The following is a 21,471-nucleotide window of genomic DNA, read 5'->3' as shown; positions in this document are numbered from 1 at the left end:
AAGCAATTCTTCCACCAAGTTAGGATAAGAGTAGGATGTTTATGGTAGTCAAGAAATGTAACTCGGTGCATTATTATTAGAGACCAACTGATGTCATATATATTTACACATTTAAAAGAACTTATGAGTTATGTGAGTTACGAGTTTTATTAGCTGTAATAATTTTAATATCTACAATGTCAGAGCTGTAACTATGAATTAAGTACTATACTAGTAGTCTAACGTTAAATAGGAAAGACTATTCAGTTCTTCATTACGGTCATTAACTTTGCCTCAATGGCATAACTTAAAAATGCAACAGGTAGCACATTCATCCAGGGACTGGTTATTTATCTGAATAACTGACAGACAAAGTTAGTAGGGCAGGTACACAACACAGGTATATGGCTGCGCTTGAATAATTGTCTTGATAACTGTATATGATACAAGGACCAATTTGCTGTGCCCTTTTTTTCGGGGGTGGGTGGCATGAGGTCAGTAAGCACCCATTAGTAACAGTTTTTTTTTTAATGTACATGTCGAGACTAAAGTACAATATTAAATCAAACCGACAAAGACAGCACTGTTTATTAACATAAATGCATGTCATACTGCAGCTGTAGTCGTGTAGGTGTGAATCAGTTGGAGGTTTACAGCCCAGCCCATTCCCTCTGCATTTGCATATGTATTTGCATTTGCAGTGGACCAGAACTGATTTGCTTACACATGGATTATGCCTTTCCTTCATCTATGGCAATACATAATTTTAATCAATACAAAGTACAATTCAAGAAAGAAAAAAGTGCATAATTATATGTCAAATCTTCATATAAAAAGTATGAGAGTGCCATGGTGATACATTATGGTATCAGATGGTCCTGAATAATTAAGATGCTTCAAAGAAACATTTACATCATTCATTGTAATGAATTTAGGATGGAAATTTCCTTTGAGGAAAGTTTCCCTTAGATTTGAATTTGATAACCCCTTGTTGTAAAGTTATGATTTAAAGCTGCATGATTAAATATAAAAAGTGTTTTTTGGTATCCCTGTCAGGCGGGATATCTGGTTTAAAATCGATCCCATCATATTCTCTACAGCAGTAGCTAGCACAACCCTTTTGCATCAACACATGCAACAAACAGCATTTGCATGAGGCTTTGATGCAGACCACAATGCACCTCTTGCAGGCAGAGCTGTTTGCATAGTTTATGGTTTACTCTGTATCCTCTGGCACTGTTTGAGCTCATGAATTGTAGGGTGGTCTGTGTGTTTGTATATGTAACATAATCAGTTGCCCCGTAGCCTCAGGGTCTACAGTACCATCCCGCAAAGCAGTCTGGGAATGAGAGAGGCAGGGAGGTGCCACTCCAGTCATGGCTTTATGGATTAGCATAGGCTATTCTCATTTGAATGTGTGGGGTAGATTAGGGTCAGTGAGGATGGTCATGGATTACAAGCTTTGGAGAGGGTGTGTGTGAATATTATATCAGCTCAGAAAGCTGCTGGCACACAAATGAGTTGTTATTGTGATAATGCTCAAAGGTCAATCACATGAATGTCTAAATTAACATCATTATGAGAAACCTAGGCGTCCTAAAACAGACGAAATCACAAACATACCAGCGAAATAATGTAACATTGTTCTAAATTCTATGCATCATGTCAATAGGTCCTGATTTTGTAGTGGCCCATTATGAGAGGTGATCTGATTGGTTACTGGTGACCTTTATTACAATTGCTAAAGGTGAGATGTATAATTTATAATACTTTCCCCCACTACATCTTAAAATGCACCACACAAATGCAATACACAACTACAAGTAAACCATCTGTAGACCAGTACCCTAAAAAACTTGTGGTAGTGTGACTCTATCAAAAACTGACCAGCTAACACAATCTAATGGCAGTTTTTATTTTACAATGTGGCTAATCTTTATGAATTTTTACAATCTAGGTGTGTTTTTTTTTTTTTTTTTTTTTTTGTGTAAACTCTAATTCACATACAAATTCACATGAAATGGCTACCTGTTAAAATAGTTATATTTAACCATGAGATTGGGTTGGACAATCCCAACACCGCAAAATTGGCTCAAGCAATGGGCTATTATATGGGGTGGGACTATTCATTTGTTGACCAATGGCAGGAAAGGGGAGTGTTTACGGTTCACTGATATCCTGCCAAGGACTCCAGGAACTGATGTACCAAAACTATTAACGCATAACTAGCAATTGCTCCAAAATCAACTAAATAAACTTTAGCTCAACTGTCACAGTCAAATAATTAATCAGTGCCAACAAAAATGTAAGCTTCACATTTTTCTTATTATACATCCCCCATGTATTTGCCTGCTTCCATTCGAAGTGCATTGTAACACAATTTTTATTTATTTACAAGGTATTTTTTATGGTAATCAGCAGCAGATCTGAGATGTCTCAGATAGAGTTTAAATTATATATCACCCAGAACATGTAAATGTTACGTTGAATGACATAAGTAGTGTAGTAAGTAGGTTCCAGAACCCATGGAGACCAGAACTTGTCCTAAATTGCCCATGCAAACTACACTGTTGGGTTGTAGTCCAGTCTGCAACAGTGCACGTGTAAGAAAATAATGCAGTGCAGCATAAAAGATGGTGCTTCTGATCACTCTTCTGAATAATCAAATGGCTAATAAAACACCTTATGTCCTCTTGGGCTTCACAAGGCTATATCAAGTGTGCCATTTGGAACGGTGCCCCAATTCTCTCACAATGCACCAAAAAAAAAAAAAAAAAACGACAATACCTCCTAATGTTGTTTGCTAAATTAATGGAATAAAAAAAGGCCTGGCCTGTTTTCCTCAACATTCCTCAGAGAGAGTCCCCTGAGAGTTTTAATGGTGTGTGTGATGTCAAAGCAGTATGCTGTGTAGTGGGCGGTAGGTGTGAGCTTCATACTGGGCGTCAACACGCCTGATCTAGCTATGCCATCTGCTAAATGGTTTAGGACGGTGATTGGTCCTGTAATCACAGTCTGTGTGTTTGTGCGCAACTCTGCTTCTTCCATACTTTTTAAAATGAAATACTTAAGCGTGCATACAAGCCAGAGTCTTGTACTGCAACACAGAATCAGATTCATATAATTGCAGTACATCGACTTAACTTTAAACTTTCTTTAAACGTTACGTTAAACTGTCACAAACTTCTCTTTAATTTGTATAAGGGGTTATGGGCAATATACATTAAAAAATAAACACATGCACCTCTGACATATTTTCAGTGAGTTATGCTAATGTCTCTTTTTGAGAATAGAAAGTGCCTCTTTAGAGCGCAATGCAGCCCTTTCTTTAGATGTCATATGAAACATGTCTGCTTGTCCTCAGTTGATTGACAAGTAACTTTTGTAAACATAACTTTTCATTAAATCAGCCAAACCTAAAGGATTTGTTGAACCAATATTTTAAAATGAGCATTAACTAGGGCTGCACGATGTGTCGTTTAAGCATCAATATCGCGACTTACGAATCCACGATAGTCAGATCGCAGGAAGTAGGATGTAGGCTGTCGTAGTTGATCCGTTATTCATTAACTGTACGGGCCTGCTGCTCCCCGGCCCTTGACGAATGTGATTCGCGGATTAATTGCACAGTTTAACCATCATAGAGTGAAAGTTGATCATTGACAGTTGTGAAAAACAAATGCAAGTTTAACAGGGCAGAGAGAGAGAGAGAGAGCGTGTGAGAGTGACAGAGAGAGAGAGTGTGAGAGACAGAGAGAGAGAAGAGAGAGAGAGCGCGAGAGAGACAGAGAGAGCGCGAGAGAGACAGAGAGAGAGCGCGAGAGAGAGAGAGAGAGAGAGAGGGAGTATGAGAGACAGAGAGAGAGAGCGCGAGAGAGACAGAGAGAGAGAGCGCGAGAGAGAGAGAGAGAGGGAGTATGAGAGACAGAGAGAGAGAGTGTGAGAGACAGAGAGAGAGAGCGCGAGAGAGAGAGAGAGAGCGCGAGAGAGAGAGAGAGAGAGAGCGCGAGAGAGACAGAGAGAGAGAGCGCGAGAGAGACAGAGAGAGAGCGAGTCATCTTCAAACAACACGAGCGCTTTTTTGCTCTCTCACCCTCGTTCATATTAATCAATTGGCACGATGGTGTCGATGTTTAAATCATTTAAAATGAGAAGGTAAGTGTGCTCACCCCATTTTTGTTTGTAAGAAAAAATATCGCAGAAAAATAAAATATCGCAATGTCATTTTTTCCCAATATCGTGCAGCCCTAGCATTAACCCACCTTTATGTTGTTCCAAAGCTAAACTTACGTTCTCATGTGGAAATATTTTGACGAATGCTGGCAACCAAACAATATTGGAGCCCACGGATTTCAATGTACGGATCAAAAGCATTAAGACATTTCTCAATATATTTTCTATGTTCCACAGAAGAAGGAAAGCCATAAACTTTCATTTTGAATGAAGCGAGGTCAAGTATATGACGAAATTTTCATTTCTGGGTAACCACTTTAATAGATCTTTGTTGTTTAATTTTAATGTTTAATTTTCAACCACAACCTTAAAAACACGTATCATGTGCTTTCTGCACCAACACTGAGGGTGTCACAATTCTCAAAATTCGCTGATAATACTTGTGACCAACCACAGCTGAGTTCCGATCGACTTGCTAACAGTGTCCAGCAGAAAGTGCCTAATCACTACCAGCCGCTACCCTGCGTGTTTCACATTGCCACCCACAGCAATAGCAGAACTATCAATGTTGAAATAAGTTTTGCTGCAATTAGAAAACCAACAGCAGGAATTAATGGTGAGGCAATAATACAATTGCATGATATAAAATATCTGATAATGCTTTTTGTTTTATTACAATGACATGCATGCTTAAATACAGACATAAGCTGCCAATTATGCCAAAGGCCTATAAAATCTACTGCAGCCCAAAGTACATTCGCATTTCTCCCTTTGGCTAACCATACTACATACTGAGTATGTGGAAATTACTCGAGCAGGAAGCTAAAAATGCTATTACAGCATCATTGTGTTACAAATCCATAACGTCACATTTACTTGTTAGCATTATGAATTACTTGGTTTTTCCTCTCATGCTGATTAAAACCATTACACGTATCCAACTTTCTTTAGCATGGCTGCTAGATTAACATGTAAATGACATTGGACTAGAATTTCCGGTCTTTACTCTCTTGGTTTATAGAAACGCAAACATTTGACAAACTGTTTGAGGTTTGGCAGTAGGATTAAGGCGAGCGTGTGAATCCAGCCAACTGTCCTTACATATATTGCATGACATCTTACATTAAGCCTGCACAACTGACATAAAGTCAATGACCTTTTTGGCTTGTGTGTAAACATAAACCAAAGTCTATGTAGGTCGGCAATCTAATGCTCCGTAGATTGCAAACGAATGACTAAATGAATCTGATAAAGTGCTGTACTTTCCAAGAGTCTTGCACGACTTGCAAAGGCACTTTTGTAACATGAAGCAGTCTGCTAACCATGGGAGTGTTTAGGCCAAGTCCTCTGTGGTCAATTTAAGATCACACACAGAAAGAAAGAAAAAAAGCTGACATTCGCAGCTGCGTTTTTAAATTTTTACACAAGTGGACAAGAACAAACCAATCGAAAGGGGATCAAGTGAAAGGCTATGATAGAGAACACACTCAAACACAGGAAGACACACAATAAACAGGGCCATGACTGCAGCTCTGTGTGTTGCGTCTGTTGAGGCACGAAGGAAACTTCTGGGCGACTCTAGCTTGTAGGTTAGTATAGATCAGTTTATATCAGTGTGAGAATCATGCTGAAGCATTACAGCTGACAGAGAATTGTATGCAGGTCAAAAGTTCCAACACGATGCTCAAAGTTCAATTACTGAAAGCATAAAGTAACATTCAGAGGATAAATCTTATAAAAAGCCCTTTACTTATGGTTTGATTTTCTGGCTTGTATCTGGGCAATACTGTAGTGAAGATCCTTAAATTTCCTCCAAACTTCTCAGTGGTCTACTAGATCTACTCAAACACGACAGATACAGACACTTTCTGCTTCCATCAGCAACCCAGCAGTGCTAAAGACGTTACAGGCAGAAGGCCACAGTCCAACCACCATCATTTTATTTATAAGTGTGAGCCACAGGGTCAAGCTGAGATCAGAAATGTGTCCATTGGTACAGGAATTACAGCCTTTGGCACTGAGTAGTCAAAATGTCTACTCAGAACATCTTTCCATCTTCATTTAGCACGTTGAGACCTTGTAAAAAAGTTTCAGTTTTGTTTCAAATGGCGCTAAAGCTTGAGAATCAGCCAGGTTTTTAAAAATGTTGGTCTCAACGTTGATCATAGAGTAGTACAGCAAACAAAGCTTTGCCATTCATACAGTCTTTCAGCTCTTTCAGTCTTTAGATAACTGTGGTTACATGAACAATGTAAATAGAAAGCTTCTGTATTCCACTGTGGGACAATACAGCAGTCATAAGACAAAGTGCTTCTTGATAGCATGTTACATTATACTGTAAAATACTGTATGTTACTATAAATTATTACCAATGTAAGAATGTGTGATTACAATCGGTTCATTATTTCATCAGTACCCTATTCAGTACTTATTTATGCAACATTAACATTGCTTCGTAAATTATGGGCTTTTTTTGGTTTTGATTTAAATCAACCTATTTGAACATGCATAGTTCTGCATACGTAATGCATCTTGGCCTACAAGGTTATTTAGCATTATTGTTAGTACAGTCAAGTTACTTATTTATATTAATTTAATACATAAATATTTTTTGTAATGCAGCTACTGTCTTACCTTTACTTGAAAAGGGTGGATCTCATTCAGAGAGTGTCTTCTGAGTTTTTTAGTAAGGGTCTTCAGCATTCTGTCTGTTTCTTCTTCTGATTGTCCTCAGCTTTGTTTAAGATCACTTCTTCAAATTACAGATTCATATTTGATACATAAGGTCTGGAATGATCACCTCTTTCTAAGAACAGTCACTGAGTCTATTCAGAGATGTTCAGCTCCATGCAAACAAACTCATGCTGAAACACAAACAAACAACGATCATGAGTTCCCAATGCCAAAACAACAGCAGCTCTCCGTGCAGAAGGGAACAGATCTGGTCAAAGTTAACTTACCAAACTCTCATAGTTTGGTCTAAACATCCATTACTCTGATGAATGTCATTTAATTAAATATAACTATTTAATTCCTGTACTGTGATGAAATGGTCAGCGACACTGACATTCTTCCTCAAAAACGTTTTTTAAAATCCAGATGGGTAAAATCAATGTTAATCTTACTCCAAACGCCAGATGGACGATGAAGCTGAAGTGTGTATAATTAAAAAAAAAATATATATATAAATAAAAAAAAGTCTATAGAATCTCACCCATACACGCACACACTCACACATACACATACACACATACGTATGCGCTTTACACATACTACTCTCTCTAGCTCATGCTCGTCGTGGTTTCCCATTGGTTGGTTAAACCGATGATGCCATTGCGTTCTAACAGGAGGCGGGACAGTAACATCTTAAAGGGGTATGAAGAATTTTTGCAGAGTCTGGGGTCATGTGTGACGTGTTTCTTAGGCGCTGGTAGAGCCCTCCTAATCTATAGGCTCATTTTAAATTACCTACAGCATTGTATATTTTGTGGTTATTTTATTTTAAGTTTTATTTTATATATTTTTTTTTTATATTCTTATTCCATTATACATTCTATAATTGTTCAACGTAATGTACAAAATTTGTAAGAATAATTTTCTTGATATGAAGCGATTCTAATGTGTTGTTAGCAGCCAAATTATTTCTAACGTTAAAACAAGATTGTGTAATTTAAATAGACAAAAAAAAAATCTTCATAACTAGTAGAACTTATTATTATAGTACGTGCGCGCGCGCGTGTGTGTGTGTGTGTGTGTGCAATAAGGTAAAGTACTTTTGAAAATATAAAATAAATTAAAGTAAATAACAGTAAAGATAATAATAACAATAATAATGAATAGTAGTAGTAGTTCATTAATCTTCTAAGCACATAGTTAGTACATTTTGTTATAGTCTACTTTTGAAAATATTATATTTTGCCTGAAGTGTACTTCTGCTGTTATGAAATGCTATATGACATATCTTCAAGACCAACACATCAACAAAAACACTGATATTGAGTTCCTTTTTTTTTTTTTTTTTTTTTACACTTCTTGTGTTTTTAGTCATTGGTTAGCTTTTGTTTTTTATTTATGTATGAATGTTATGTTATGTTATGTTATGTTATGTTATGTTATGTTATGTTATGTTATGCTATGTTATGTTATGTTATGTTATGGGCTTCTATACTCGTGTCAGTGCCATTGCAACATGCAGAAGAAAATGTAGGAACACAATATGAACACTAGAGAGCAGTGTCTTTTAAAAAATGAATGCCTTGGACGTGGTTTTTGTCATGATGTTAGTCAGAAGGACTGTTGATGATTCGAAGCAGTTTGAAGCCAGGAATTTCTTATTTTTTTAATTAGATTAGAATTTACGATTTTCAGTTTTTGTATTTGACACTCTTCATGAGTGCAGACCTGGAATTTGGATATTGGAACATATTCCATACTAGAGACCATTATTCTTAAGTGACGAATAATTCCAATTCTAGTTGACTTGTGCTTTTGAACAAGGGTCTGTAGCTAGTCTATTAACATGGTGTTAAACTTTCTCCAAATGAAAAAAAAAAACTAAAATAAAATAAAAGTAAATAAATCTCAGTTCCGCTATTTGTCAATAGAGGGCGCTGTATGAGCGACCACTGATTTCTTTTTTTTTTATTGAACAAACATAACAGCAAATACAGTTTCATCTACAAAAACAAATAATATAATTATAAACAGTACACAAAGAGCAAGTAAAGTAAAAAGCAAGTAAAATAGACAAAGGTAAAACAAAATAATAACAAAATAAAATAAAAATACATTTACAAAATAATAATAATAATTGAGCCATGGGTAATATATCCTTTAAATAAATTCAAGAGAGATAGACATGCCTCAAGTCCCTTTTGTTAACATTATAAAAAGGCATAAATATTATACTTTGTGCATAATGTAACTGATTTTAAAGCGTTGGCATTGTTGGAAGAAGATATAGTACTCAAATAATATTTAAGGTCATTGCAAAAGACAATAAAAATAGGTTTGACATACAAAAATTTACACTTATGAACAGAAAACTTGGGTAGAAAAAAAAAAGATTTAAAAGAAAATACTTGTCTTTCTGATTTTTGAGCTCCAGCAAAAAGCTAGGCATGTATGTATGATGTAAATAAAAAGTTATATATATATATATATATATATATATATATATATATATATATATATATATATATATATATATATATCAAACAAATATGTTGCATTACACGTCAGTTGTTCCACGTTTTTCTTTGGGCTCCCTTTGTGCCAAACAGAAAAAAAAGAAAGGAGAAAAAAACGGATGACATGTGGAGCATTGTGACCTTCACACCCTTGTTGCAGTACACAAACGCTCTCAGCCTACTTGTCCTGAACAGCATTGACTTTGCAGGTGCACACAGCCCACACCGCCCACCGCTCTCTGGACCAGTTAAGCCCATCTCTTCCTCCCCTGTGGTCTGCCTCCCTCTCTCACCCACTGACCCACTGGCGGAAAGCGTGGGCATTGTGCGTCCAAGAGTCCGCTTTTAGAATGCCAGATGGCTATTTTCTTCCTCAAGCACTCTAAAAAAGGACATACTTACATAAAACTACCACGGCCAAAAATGCTGGTCCAGGAGAGATCTTTAGAGAACAAAGGAAGCATTTCTCTATCAAGTACTTTATAACACCTATCTATGTTTCTTTTCTAAATAACACGTGCAAATGTGGGAATTTTCAGCAGAGATGAGCCACCTAAAACTGATATTTTGGGCCATCATTGTTCATGATGTTGTCTGAATACAAATAAAATAAAAATCTAATGAAAAGACACTGATACTTTAACTTTAAACGCACTTGTCATATGGAATGGCATGTGATTCAAAGACATCAAAACATTAGGTAACTTTTTCCATTTTAACACCAAAGTCAAATGTCAGGGATATTAATAGCACAAATCATGACTTGCACATGCAGATGTTGTCATGATGTGATATACTGTACTAGCTGTATGACTTCTGTAAAATTGTGTTACAGTGTGACGACATTGCTGATGACTTGAAATGACCATATCCTCTTGGAGAATGTGTGGGTGTGCACATCAGCATATAAAAAAAATTAAGCAATGCTACTTTAGTGGTTAAAAATGATGTGCAGTTGTGGTGTCTAAGTTTTTGCAAACGGGAAGCTGTTGGGAAAATGAAGATATTTTTTTGGATGACATTAAATTGACCTTGTAATAGTTAAAAGTTTCTAAAATGATTCAGAGTGAAACTTTGGATTGTTCCAATAATCTCAGAGCAAAAACAAGTCTTTCATAGTGGTTAAATATTATATGCTGTATTATTCAACCAATTATTCAACTATTATCCAGAGTAGATAGTTTATGGACAGATTTGTTGCACTAAATGTCTTTTACAACCTCTTTAGCCCCATTTACCACTTTTTTAAGACAAGTAAACGTTTTAAAAATCACAAGGGAGTATAACTGATGTATTTTATTCATTCTTTATTCATTATTTATTCATATTCTTTGTTAGCTTGATTCTGTACCATCCGTTTTTCTATTCTGTACCATCCGTTATAATGGCATACTGTATAAAATTAAAGAAGAGTATCAAACACTTTAGTGAACTGCATGTCAATGATTTGAACGTCTATAAGTCTTTCTTCGAGGGAAGTAATGCATATGAGACATGGAGAGTGGAAACAATCCAATCAGAAGTGTTCCAGTGACTAATCCACGGCTGGGTTAGTAAAGGCACGGATTTGTTTGGGGTGCTACTTCCTGCGTAACCTTGGCATCTGTTGCTAGGTGATGGATGGATGGAGTGGAGACAAAAGGTATTCAATATTACACCCGAACAGGAATTAGCAAATGTTTTTTGGGATAGTTTACCCAAAAATTAAAATGATGTCATCATTTACTCACCCTCCAAACCTATTTTCTTTCTTCTGTTGAACACAAGAATCTTGGCAACAAAAAAGTTGCTGGTATCCATTGACTTCCATAGTGTGTGTGTGTGTGTGTGTGTGTGTGTGTGTGTGTGTGTGTATATATATATATAAATAAATAATTACTATGGAAGTAAATGGCTACCAGCAACTGTTCAGTTTCTGAAATTATTCAAAATATCTTCTTTTGCTTCTTTGAAACTTTGAAAAGAAAGAAGGATATGCAACAATTATAATTTGAAGTGACTCAGCTTCACTTTATTACCAGCAGCCGCTGTATTTCCACCAACTTCTGATCATTTTCAACAGACCATTAACATTTTTCATTTTTCAGCAGTGCCATGGTTTCACAGTAGGTTTCCAGCCGTACTGTAAGTGGACTGATCTTATTTTACCCTCCCTGTTCCTTTTATTCATTCATCTTTTCTCTCTGCCTCCTCTTTCTCCTCGTGGCAGATGTCAGCAGCCTACTCTCCCCTCAGTGGGAACAGGAGGCAGTCCACTCCCACTCCCGCTTGCGTCACGGAAAGGAGAGAGGCTTCCGAAAGTGGAACACAGATGGGAAAGGCATCCATTGATGAGAACAAATTCCACACAGACTGCGATTGAGGCATTTGACACTTCTGTACTAATGCATTAATAGTATTAATATTTTCTTACCTGCAGCCTGGGGAAATCTATATCTATATCTCTTTTTTTTTTTTATCACGCCTAACTTATCATAGGCATCTGTCAGCTTAAGGCAATGCTTTCTGCAAAAAATTATTTCATGAAATGCTTTTGTTCTTATTCAGAAACCTGCTCCATACGGAGGAATCATTGAGAGGGTACAACATCAACTGGTTTTCTGAATTGCCATCGTCATGGCAACCTGATGCACATCCGTATGACATCACAGCTCACTCAAGTCAAACAAGAGGGGACAGAATGTGATTTGAGTCTCTTACCAGTTATTTTCACAATAATTAACAAATAAACATTCCTTAAAAGCATTATATGAAATATTTGATAATCACATTTTAATATGGTTTTTCTAAATATTAATAATAATAATAATAATAAATTATAATAAAATAAAATAAAAACATAAAAAAATAAGATGGATAATTAAGCTGCATCCGCCCAAATCTCCAAAGATAAATAGCAATATAAAAAAATATTCTCATGTTTATTATAACTAACAATATAAACTATGTAACTATAACTAACACAATTATAACAAACAATATAAAAGTTATTCTATATGAAAATAATTAAAGACCTAACAGCAAAAAGACACATGCAACACAACCTGAAGGAAGATGTTTTTAGAAATATACTTAAAAAGCATTTTAATTGATAAAAAGTATAAACCGTCAGACAACAGATTGCATATTGTAGATTGCGTAAAACATGTTTTTCATCAAAGTTTTTATTATGTTGATTTTTGAGATGCCTTTAAAATCATAAATGTGATACAGTAGGCTTTATTGGGTTAAATATAATATATAATCACAAAATGTATGCAAATTCTTAATTAACTTAATTTGAACTCTGAGTTCAGAAAAAGAGATAACTGTTTAAGAAAATCAAAATGTCTTTGTCTATTTCGTAATTTTGGAATATTCAGCATTTCAAAATAATCTGTTGGCAGATCAGATTTGGCACCTTCTCTCTTGCACATGTGTCTGTTGCAGTATGGAGTGATGACATGCTTCTTGTGTCAGTGACAGTAAGCAGGGTGGTTTCGTTAATAAAATCTGGGAAGACGTGAGCTATTTTTGCAGGCTGAATGAAATGCTTCTTCTGCCACTGTAAGGTCTCTCCACAGAATGACGCAGGCAATTTCACACACATCCTGCCAGCTGGTAGCAGTGTGGTCCATCCAACAATTAATTTCCTGAACCCTGTCTTCCTTTTGGCAGTATCGTTTCCCCTCTACCAGTCATCACTCTTTCTATAGAAGCTGCCTCCCACATTAGTAAAACTTGAATATGAGCTGCTGGTCTGCAAGTACAGCACGCAATTAAGGTCACGTACACACTGTGGTGTTGTGGGACTGACAAAAGCATTTCAATTCAAGACCGAATGCTCCAAATTATCATTCCAAATGTGTACAGAACAGGACGCCACTAAACTTCTGTATATGTGGGCCTCCTCTCCCCAGGGCCTGGAACAGCTCAGACTCCAATAGTTACTCCAAAGAATATAATTTAAAATGTTATTATCAAATAAAACAACTCGTTTGGCAGATTCAAAAGATAATTTTGCCAATTTTCAACCATCTTTGTATTGTTGCAATGTGTTGCATGTAAATTAAACAAATTGTACTTTTTTACAGTGTACATGTATATATTTGTCTTTGTCAACTATATATATTTCATTTCATTTTCAGTTTTAGTTCTTTTAGTACTAAACTACTTCTTTTAGTACTGTATATTTTTATATTTTAAAATGCCATAGGCCGCATCCAAAATTGCATACTTCCATAGTAGTCAAAAAAAGAGTATGTGACAAAAAATAGTATGTCTGAATTCACATTACTAAAATGTGAATTATAAAAAAGTAGACACATAAATAAATAAATAACTAAAAATAAATAAATACCAAGATGACATACTATTACTGGCAAAATTCTGAAATGTGTTGTACAATGAATATTTACTATCCCACACAAGGTCACGGGTTTTATGGTTTATGAATGGCAGTGAAGTGACACAACAACTAATGTTCATATGTAATGTGATAATGACAACATGGTGAATGTAATATGCTCTGATTACATTCATTCTTCATGTGCACATTCATACCATATAAAACCGATGGATGATATTGTTCTGTTTATTATAAGCATGCTGCAGTTATGTTGTCCACTGCTTTAAATGCTAGAGCGTTTTTTCAGTGTGTGCTCCCTGAATTGAACATGACAATAATGTCATGCTCTACTAGATCATTTATTTCACAATCCAAACTGTATAGTAAGTTACATTTTTATAATTTCATTTCTGGACTTCATTCATTCATTCATTCTTTCATTTTCTTTCTTTCTTTCTTTCTTTCTTTCTTTCTTTCTTTCTTTCTTTCTTTCTTAAGCATTTCATGTTCACATATCTACTTTCAATATCTACACGTTAAAGACATATATAACATGTAGAACCACGCTAAAAAAAATAATTATCGAAATTACTCGAGTCCCGATGACGCAGATGACACCGGAAGCACTGGAGCTTCATCCGGATCAGATTATCTCAATGTGACATTTCGGAGCGTTTTTTTTTTCTTTAACTGTAATAACTTAACTGAAGAATAAGAATGTTTCTCACTACAGTAAACCGTGAGTACACCTATAACAAAAATATCTAGTTACAATGTGAAACTAAAAATATTTACTACACTTCATTGTCAGCATAGCTGTGGGCATAACGTGTAGACTGCAGAACAGATGCATTGAGTTAGCGGCTAATAACCAGTAGTTTCAACGTGTAAATGCATAATATTTGTATATTCATAAAATTCCGAAATTCAGATATTCTTAATTATATACCACCAAGATTTGTTGTAGATGTTACTGGTGTTTATCTGTTTATATAAACGTCCATACGATACACTGTTATTAAATGTGCATGTGCTAATTAATTTTTTCTCTTTAATTATTTCCTAATAGTTGCCAAGAACAAATCTAAGTGAGTATTCCCACATCTTCACTGCGCTTGTTAACATTAAAAAAAAATTAAACTATCCTGTACAAATATTTAGTATGCTCTGCTGCCAATGTGCGCTCTTATATATGATTAGTTTATGAAATGTCAAACAGAGATCATTCAGAAAAATGCATTTCATTGTCAAATATTGCTGTTTTGTTTGCAACATACAGTTGTTAACTTTGATTTGTTGTTGAACTTGGATAAACACTTGATTTAATAATAGTTTCTGTTGCTTGGTTTAATGTCTTATTTTATGACAGACACATGGAAGTCAGTGCTTTATACTTGTACTGACTCTGGCTTCTTGTGTTTCAGGACATTGCTGGTTCAGATGGTGAGTGCAGCTGGCACAGGGTATTGTTTTAACACGAAGAGGGGCCGATTGAGGGACAAACTGGTTTTGCGAAAGCATGACCCTATAGGTGAGGTGTACACTCCATTTAGTTCATGTTTACTTTTACTATATAGATTTTGTTTTCATCAAAAGAAGCCAAACTAAGTGGATCAAAATTAGATAATGTGTTTATGTCATTGTAAGTATAATGGCAAACACTGAATTATACATGTGTGAGATATAGTCATTTTACACAATTAAAAAATTACTTAATTGTACAAATAAATTCACATCAGTTTCTATTACAAAGAAACATTCACTTGTATTACTTCGACAGCTTGCTTTTTCTACCCACTGTTAATGGTAAGACAAACAAACTAGAAACCTGTTCATTAAAAGAAAACGGAAACTTTTTTTATTAAAATGTGTGCATACACCAATATGTGAAATAATTATCAATCTTCAGTCGATGTACAGATAATATTGCTCTAAAACCCTAGAGAGCATGTCCATTACAAGAAACACTTATAAATAAATATTGGTAACACTTTGCATTAATGTTTAATTTGTTACATTAGTTAGCTACATTACTTAACATAACCCACAATTAATATTCTAAAATCACATTACTTATTAATTTCATTTAGTTGATATCAGCATTTAGGAATATATTTGTACAATAAATACTGCTAAATCTGTTAACATTACATAGTGCACTGTGTCTAACACAAACAATTGTATTTTTGGTAAGACTTAATGTTAATAAAAGTCTCATTGAGTGAGTGACATGACATACAGCCAAGTATGGTGACCCATACTCAGAATTTGAACATTTAACCCATCCAAAGTGCACACACACACACACACACACACACCGTGAACACACACCTGGAGCAGTTGGCAGGCATTTATGCTGTGGCGCCCAGGGAGCAGTTGGGCGTTCGATGCCTTGCTCAAGGGCACCTCAGTCGTGGTATTGCCAGCCCGAGACTCAAACCCACAACCTTAGGGTTAGGAGTCAAACTCTCTAACCACTAAGCCATGACTTTCCAGTGTTTTGTGTTTTAAAAAAGTATTAGTAACTATTGAAATTATCATTGAATAATATTAATAAATGCTGTTTAAGTATTCATTATTGTTAGTTCGTGTTAACTGATATATTTACTAATGTAAACAAACGAGACCTATTGTAAAGTGTCACCTAAATAGATTTCCATACACTTATTTCCTTGCACTATTTTTTCCTGAGACTGTCATTAGACTAAATAATTGCTATATTGTAATTTTCCTTTTTTTTTAAATCAGAAAGACAATTTGGTAAGTATGTTAAAATATTGTGTTACACTTTTAATTAATATATTATTTTAACATGCAACCTATGACCACCTTGCAAATGCACTTTATAAATAATTTCTCTGTGTGCTCTGTGGCCACTAGATTGGATACCACAGAGGTTGTGTATTCTTAAACGATGACAAAATAGACCTTCGATATGTGGTGCTCAAACTTCAAAACACAAGCCAAGACAAAGTATAAAGTTATGTTTGTTTGTTTTTTTTACTGTTTTGGGGGGGTCTTTGAAATAGATGGTTTTATTAATGGTTTGTAATGTTTTTTTGCTGTTGTTGTTGTTGTTGATGTTGTTTTTTTTCTCTTTCATATTTCAGTTAATGTTTTAACTTTTTTCTCTTCATTACTCTCCACAGTTAACAAACATGTTCTATTCATTGAGAAGAGGAAGATACGTTCTCTTTAAAAATGGGAGACTCTTTTGATACAGACACTGAGAAATTTGACTTTTAAAAGCGTCACTGGAATATAACAACTGCCACAGTGTGATGGACAACAGCAAACATCTGAAAGTGTCACTAATCAACTATGAAGGAAGAAGATTTACTTTAAAGTAAAGAGTTTGCATCACTGCAGCTGTGGATGACTGGTCTAATGAGAGCAGAAATTAGTTGTACATCTTGTCAGGATAATATACACTGTGTTGGATTTGTTTGGTTCTTTGATTTTCGTCAGAAGTTTGACCTACTGCAAACAATGAACCACCTACTCAATGACAGATTGCTTCAGGCTGAAGTGGATTTGTTGGAATAATTAGCCTGCAAAATCTGTTTAATAGAAAAAGATTTAATTAAAAAACTCCCAATCTAACTTGCTGTTTGTACTTCATGTCAATATCTGAGATATTTAAACATTATATCATATCATTTACAAATAATGCCAGGAAATTACATTATCTAGAACTCTCCAGGAAAATGGTTTTGTTTATTATACAAACAATAATTCTGTGGACACTGTGGACAGATTAATGGTGTTGTTTATAGGTCAAGGGTCACCTTCAGAATGGTTCAGTTGGCAGATCCTTCTGAAATGGAAAAGTCGTTTGAGTGCAGACAGTTTGTACAGACACGGCTGCGACGAGGTTGGCTCTCCTGGCCATCTCTGCCAGTGGCATTGTGGGATAATGGGTAGAAAATCACAGCACAAATGAAGCTGTCGCCTGCTCCCTGTTAAAAGACATTTTTTCAATTCAGTTTGTGGCATTTGGATTCATTCTCACAATGCAGAAAAGAACTCTGAACTTTTCATCACTACTTAGAGAAACAAATATGTCAGCAGGGGGTGCCGTCATACTTTTCAATCCCTGTAGGTCCAAAGGTTTGTAACTTGCAAAAGAAATTTGGGAAACAAATGGCACTGCAATGTACACATTTTATTGAGTCCATCTTAAAATAAATATTAAACTACCAGTTGCTGTATCTAATATTTAATGATGATGACATGACTTTAATTCTCTATTTGTGTGCGGAGTCGTTTGTGTTTTTCCATTGTGCAATGCATGGTGAGTAAGTCTGTAGCTGCTGACTTGAGCACAGGTCAAGGGTCAGAGTGAAACAACACACATGCTTTAAGCTTGCTTCGACCTCCTGTCAGTGGTGTAGGGTCACCTCCTGTCTTGAAGTCTTTGTGAAGGTCTTCTGTTGTGAGTTGTGCACTTGCTGAGACATGCAGTGTGCCATTATTTTTGTGTGTGCATTTTTTACTTGCTCTCCTACTAAGTAATTACTCAGTGAATATTGATTGTTGAGTGACTCTCATGCAGCCTGACAACCAGCCTCGAACTCAAAAGTAATGCATTATGAAAATTATAAAAAACAAATATCTATTTAAAGAGAATTAACCATGTATGTATATATATATATATATATATATATATATATACACACACACACAAACATGCATGATAATAGAAGTCTCTCACTCCTCTCGATTACAGTAATGTAAAATATATGTTCATATTATAGTATAAAAACTGATACATTGTGAAATGTTATTTTAAATAGCTGAATTCAATCTAAATCCATCGGAATCTAAAAATATATATGTATATATTTTAAGTAACTGAGCAAGGGGATTTTTGTTTATTAATTTAGGGACGTTCTTTTTTCCAAGTCGGCAATAACACACACTAAGCTGCCTTTATTTTATCTCAACTTGTATGAAATTGATAAGGACACTGGCATGTTTCACCATGCCTGCAGGGGTTAGACTGGGATCTAAAGGGAGGGGGGATGTCTGGTGTTGAATTTATGATGGGAAAGCCCAGAAGAATGCAATGATAGGCAGATTTAACCGCAGATCGCCCTGTCACTGGTTCTCACAGGTCTATCAGATTACTCATCTCAATGGCTTGCCTCTTAAACATTGATCTCTATTACACACTGCTGACTGTCCGTTCGGTCTTCATATAGCCACTAGGCCAAAGACCGCAGTTGTCTAAACTCCCCTGCTGACTGATGACTGATTCAAGTGACCTATGCAGACAAGAATCCATTACAAAATGATCACAGTCCACTTTTGCCCAGTTTGGCGTAATGCATTTTGTCTGTTTGTGTAAATGGAAGAACATCTGCAATTTGACATATGGTGTGGTCATGAGAAAAAATAAATTCCCATAAAATGTAGACAAATGCTTTAGGCCACCTTCTTCAGATGAAGGCTAAACCTTCCACCCACCTCTATTATTCCAATAAGATTCAACAATTGTGATATTTGCCATTTGCCAAAACACGCCATTCTAAAAACCTGCAAGAATGGCCTACAAATGAACATCATAAACGATCAGCTACATTGCCAACAAATATGCTATTTTGTTTCCACAAATATATATATATATATATATATATATATATTTTTTTTTTTTTCTGGAACTTTAATACAACCACGTTATATCTTGCTGCAAGTGGAAATTATACATTTTCACCGGCAGTTGGTGATTTAATGTGGCTGTATCAACGTCTTTATATATATATATATATATATATATATATATATATATATATATATATATATATATATATATATATATATAGTGGAACATGTTAAAAGTAAGTTAAAAGAAAAAAAAAACTTTTCAAACTTAAACACTATGATGTAAAAACAATGTAACTTTCCAGTTCTTCATTAAAACGATCATCATTCAGGTGAGTTCGCAAGTGAGACTGACGTCTGACAACATTTGTCTGAACCATAGTGTATCAGTGGTGACAACTACTGGTCCTCCCAGTAGCATCCAAATGGTCCCAGACACATTCTGGTAAATGTTATATAGAGCTGTCTGTCAATCGTATGCAAATTTTAGACCAGTGTTCCCGGGAACAATAATGTGAACAAAGAAATTAACAAAATTGATTCTGAATGCATGCTGAAGTCAGTTGTCAATGTTATGTACTAAATTAACTTCTAATTTTGTGCTAGTCCATGATTATGACGATTGGATTGAAAGCATGGAAAAACTGGATGGCCACCACAGTTGGAACATTTTATCACAACAACAATGTACATCTACAAGTCCACTGGTTAAATGCAGTAAAAGTTTCCAAAAACAATGGAAGGAGTGGATGACTCACAGATGATGTGATCAAGATGTCATCCAGAACTTTAATGCTGAGAAATGTCTATCCGTGGTCACTGAGTGAATGACCAGTGGGTGGGTTGCATGAAGTAAAAAACATAAAGACGGCATAACAAACACTGTTATTCTATTGCTGATCACAAGCCTTCAGAATTTCCAAAAGGTTGGTGTATCCTAAAAAGTGTTTTTGAAGGCAAACCTATTGATGTTCCGAGAGACATACAGTACAACCTTCAATGTTTATTGATGGTCAAATGTATAATCTTTTATAAAAACACTTGGGGGTCTGAGTTGTCATCGTGTGTCACCACAGCATATGCTGCTAGGATATGTTCCCTCAAAAGAATGGCTGCTGTCTAGTGGGGCTCAGTGTGGGATCTTTGTGGGCTTCATTTACGGTCCCTTGGTGTGATGACATCAATATTGGTTGGAGGAACGCAGTGTTTTCCGGTAAATACCCACCACCTTCTCCTGTAAAGATCCTTGTGGTGGGTCATCTATGGCTCTTTTCAAAGAGGTGAAGTTTGGCTGATTGTGATTGTCTGAAGCAACTTGAAACAACTGCAAGCCGTGTTGTCTGGCTTGAAGGCAAGGTTCTGGAATTGGGTTGATCTACAAATGAAAGAGCACAGGCCACCCACAGTCCATCTGAACTGACTATGCTGTAGGTTAGACAACTTGGTCTCTTTGAGCACACACACACAGACTACAGATAGAATCACATTCTTATGAAAGGTTTGTTCAGGTTTAAATGTATTAAGGTCTTTGTAAGATTTATGGAGGAAAAAGGAATGATCATAGAATGGGAAAGTAGCCACACAGAGGAAAACTACTTACTTATTTGCCCTTTCAAATTTGCAGTGTCTGCCGTGCTTTTCATGTAATGCCATACCACACAGCTTTTGATCACAGAAGAGGTGCCTAGATGATGTGAAGCTGTAAAAACAAAAGATCCTTTTTAACTTGAGACTGCTTTGTGTCCAAGGGAAAGGATTCCTTGGTCATGAGTATACACTGTGCAGTCCCTTTAAAATAGACAAGAGATTCCTTGTGCATAACATCCCTTTAAGGGAGTCAGAAGCTAAGTAAAAAGTTGGTAAAATTAACAACCCACACACCATTTTTCATTCATTTTCATAAGCTCAAACAGCAACAAAAATTATTCTGGCAGTCCCATCAACCCAACTCTCTTTGCAACCTCTGGGAACAACAAAAAGTTGAGAATTTCTAAGTGGCTGTTGATGGGCGGTCTTTCATGGCTTTGGCATGACCAATGAGCTAGCAGATGTGAACACGGAACTCTTTTCCTCTTCAAATGCATGCTGAAGAACTGACAAGCCATAATATCCACAGCCCAACGAAAGATTGTGAAAATAAAATTGTGGCATCATCTTTTTTTCTTCAGCAAACAGTATATCGTCAACACTACATCAAGT

General features: G+C 35.7%; 2 protein-coding genes and 1 pseudogene across 2 annotated transcripts in view; 1 reads left to right on the top strand and 2 right to left on the bottom strand.

The window, feature by feature from the left end:
• LOC113060457 (uncharacterized) overlaps positions 1-7,407 on the bottom strand; it is a 28,962-nt gene extending 21,555 nt beyond the window's left edge. The window contains exons 1-2 of the mRNA XM_026229383.1: positions 7,113-7,407; positions 6,787-7,016 (exon numbers count right to left, since the gene is read on the bottom strand). Of these exons, the coding sequence (XP_026085168.1) occupies positions 6,787-6,855 (69 nt within the window). The 5' untranslated portion in view covers positions 6,856-7,016; positions 7,113-7,407. The remainder of the gene's footprint in view (positions 1-6,786; positions 7,017-7,112) is intronic.
• Positions 7,408-14,263: 6,856 nt separating this feature from the next.
• On the top strand, positions 14,264-17,271 carry LOC113060456 (39S ribosomal protein L33, mitochondrial). The gene is made up of 4 exons (XM_026229381.1): positions 14,264-14,407; positions 14,738-14,756; positions 15,093-15,199; positions 16,818-17,271. The coding sequence occupies exons 1-4, from the start codon at positions 14,386-14,388 to the stop codon at positions 16,865-16,867; spliced, it is 198 nt and encodes a 65-aa protein (XP_026085166.1). The 5' UTR covers positions 14,264-14,385; the 3' UTR covers positions 16,868-17,271.
• Positions 17,272-17,422: 151 nt separating this feature from the next.
• Positions 17,423-21,471, bottom strand: part of LOC113060454 (ribokinase-like) — a 44,641-nt pseudogene continuing 40,592 nt past the window's right edge.

The sequence above is a fragment of the Carassius auratus genome, chromosome 42 (assembly GCF_003368295.1).
Source record: "Carassius auratus strain Wakin chromosome 42, ASM336829v1, whole genome shotgun sequence".
In the NCBI taxonomy this organism is placed as follows: Eukaryota; Metazoa; Chordata; class Actinopteri; order Cypriniformes; family Cyprinidae; genus Carassius; species Carassius auratus.
The sequence above is the reverse complement of the archived record's forward strand: the minus strand, read 5'-3'. Positions and strand labels throughout refer to the sequence as shown.

Excerpts from the sequence above, each read along its gene's own strand:
- LOC113060456 (XM_026229381.1), top strand. The coding sequence starts at position 14,386 with ATGTTTCTCACTACAGTAAACC. Across the intron at positions 15,200-16,817 it reads GCGAAAGCATGACCCTATAG|TTAACAAACATGTTCTATTC; the intron begins GTGAGGTGTACA and ends TACTCTCCACAG.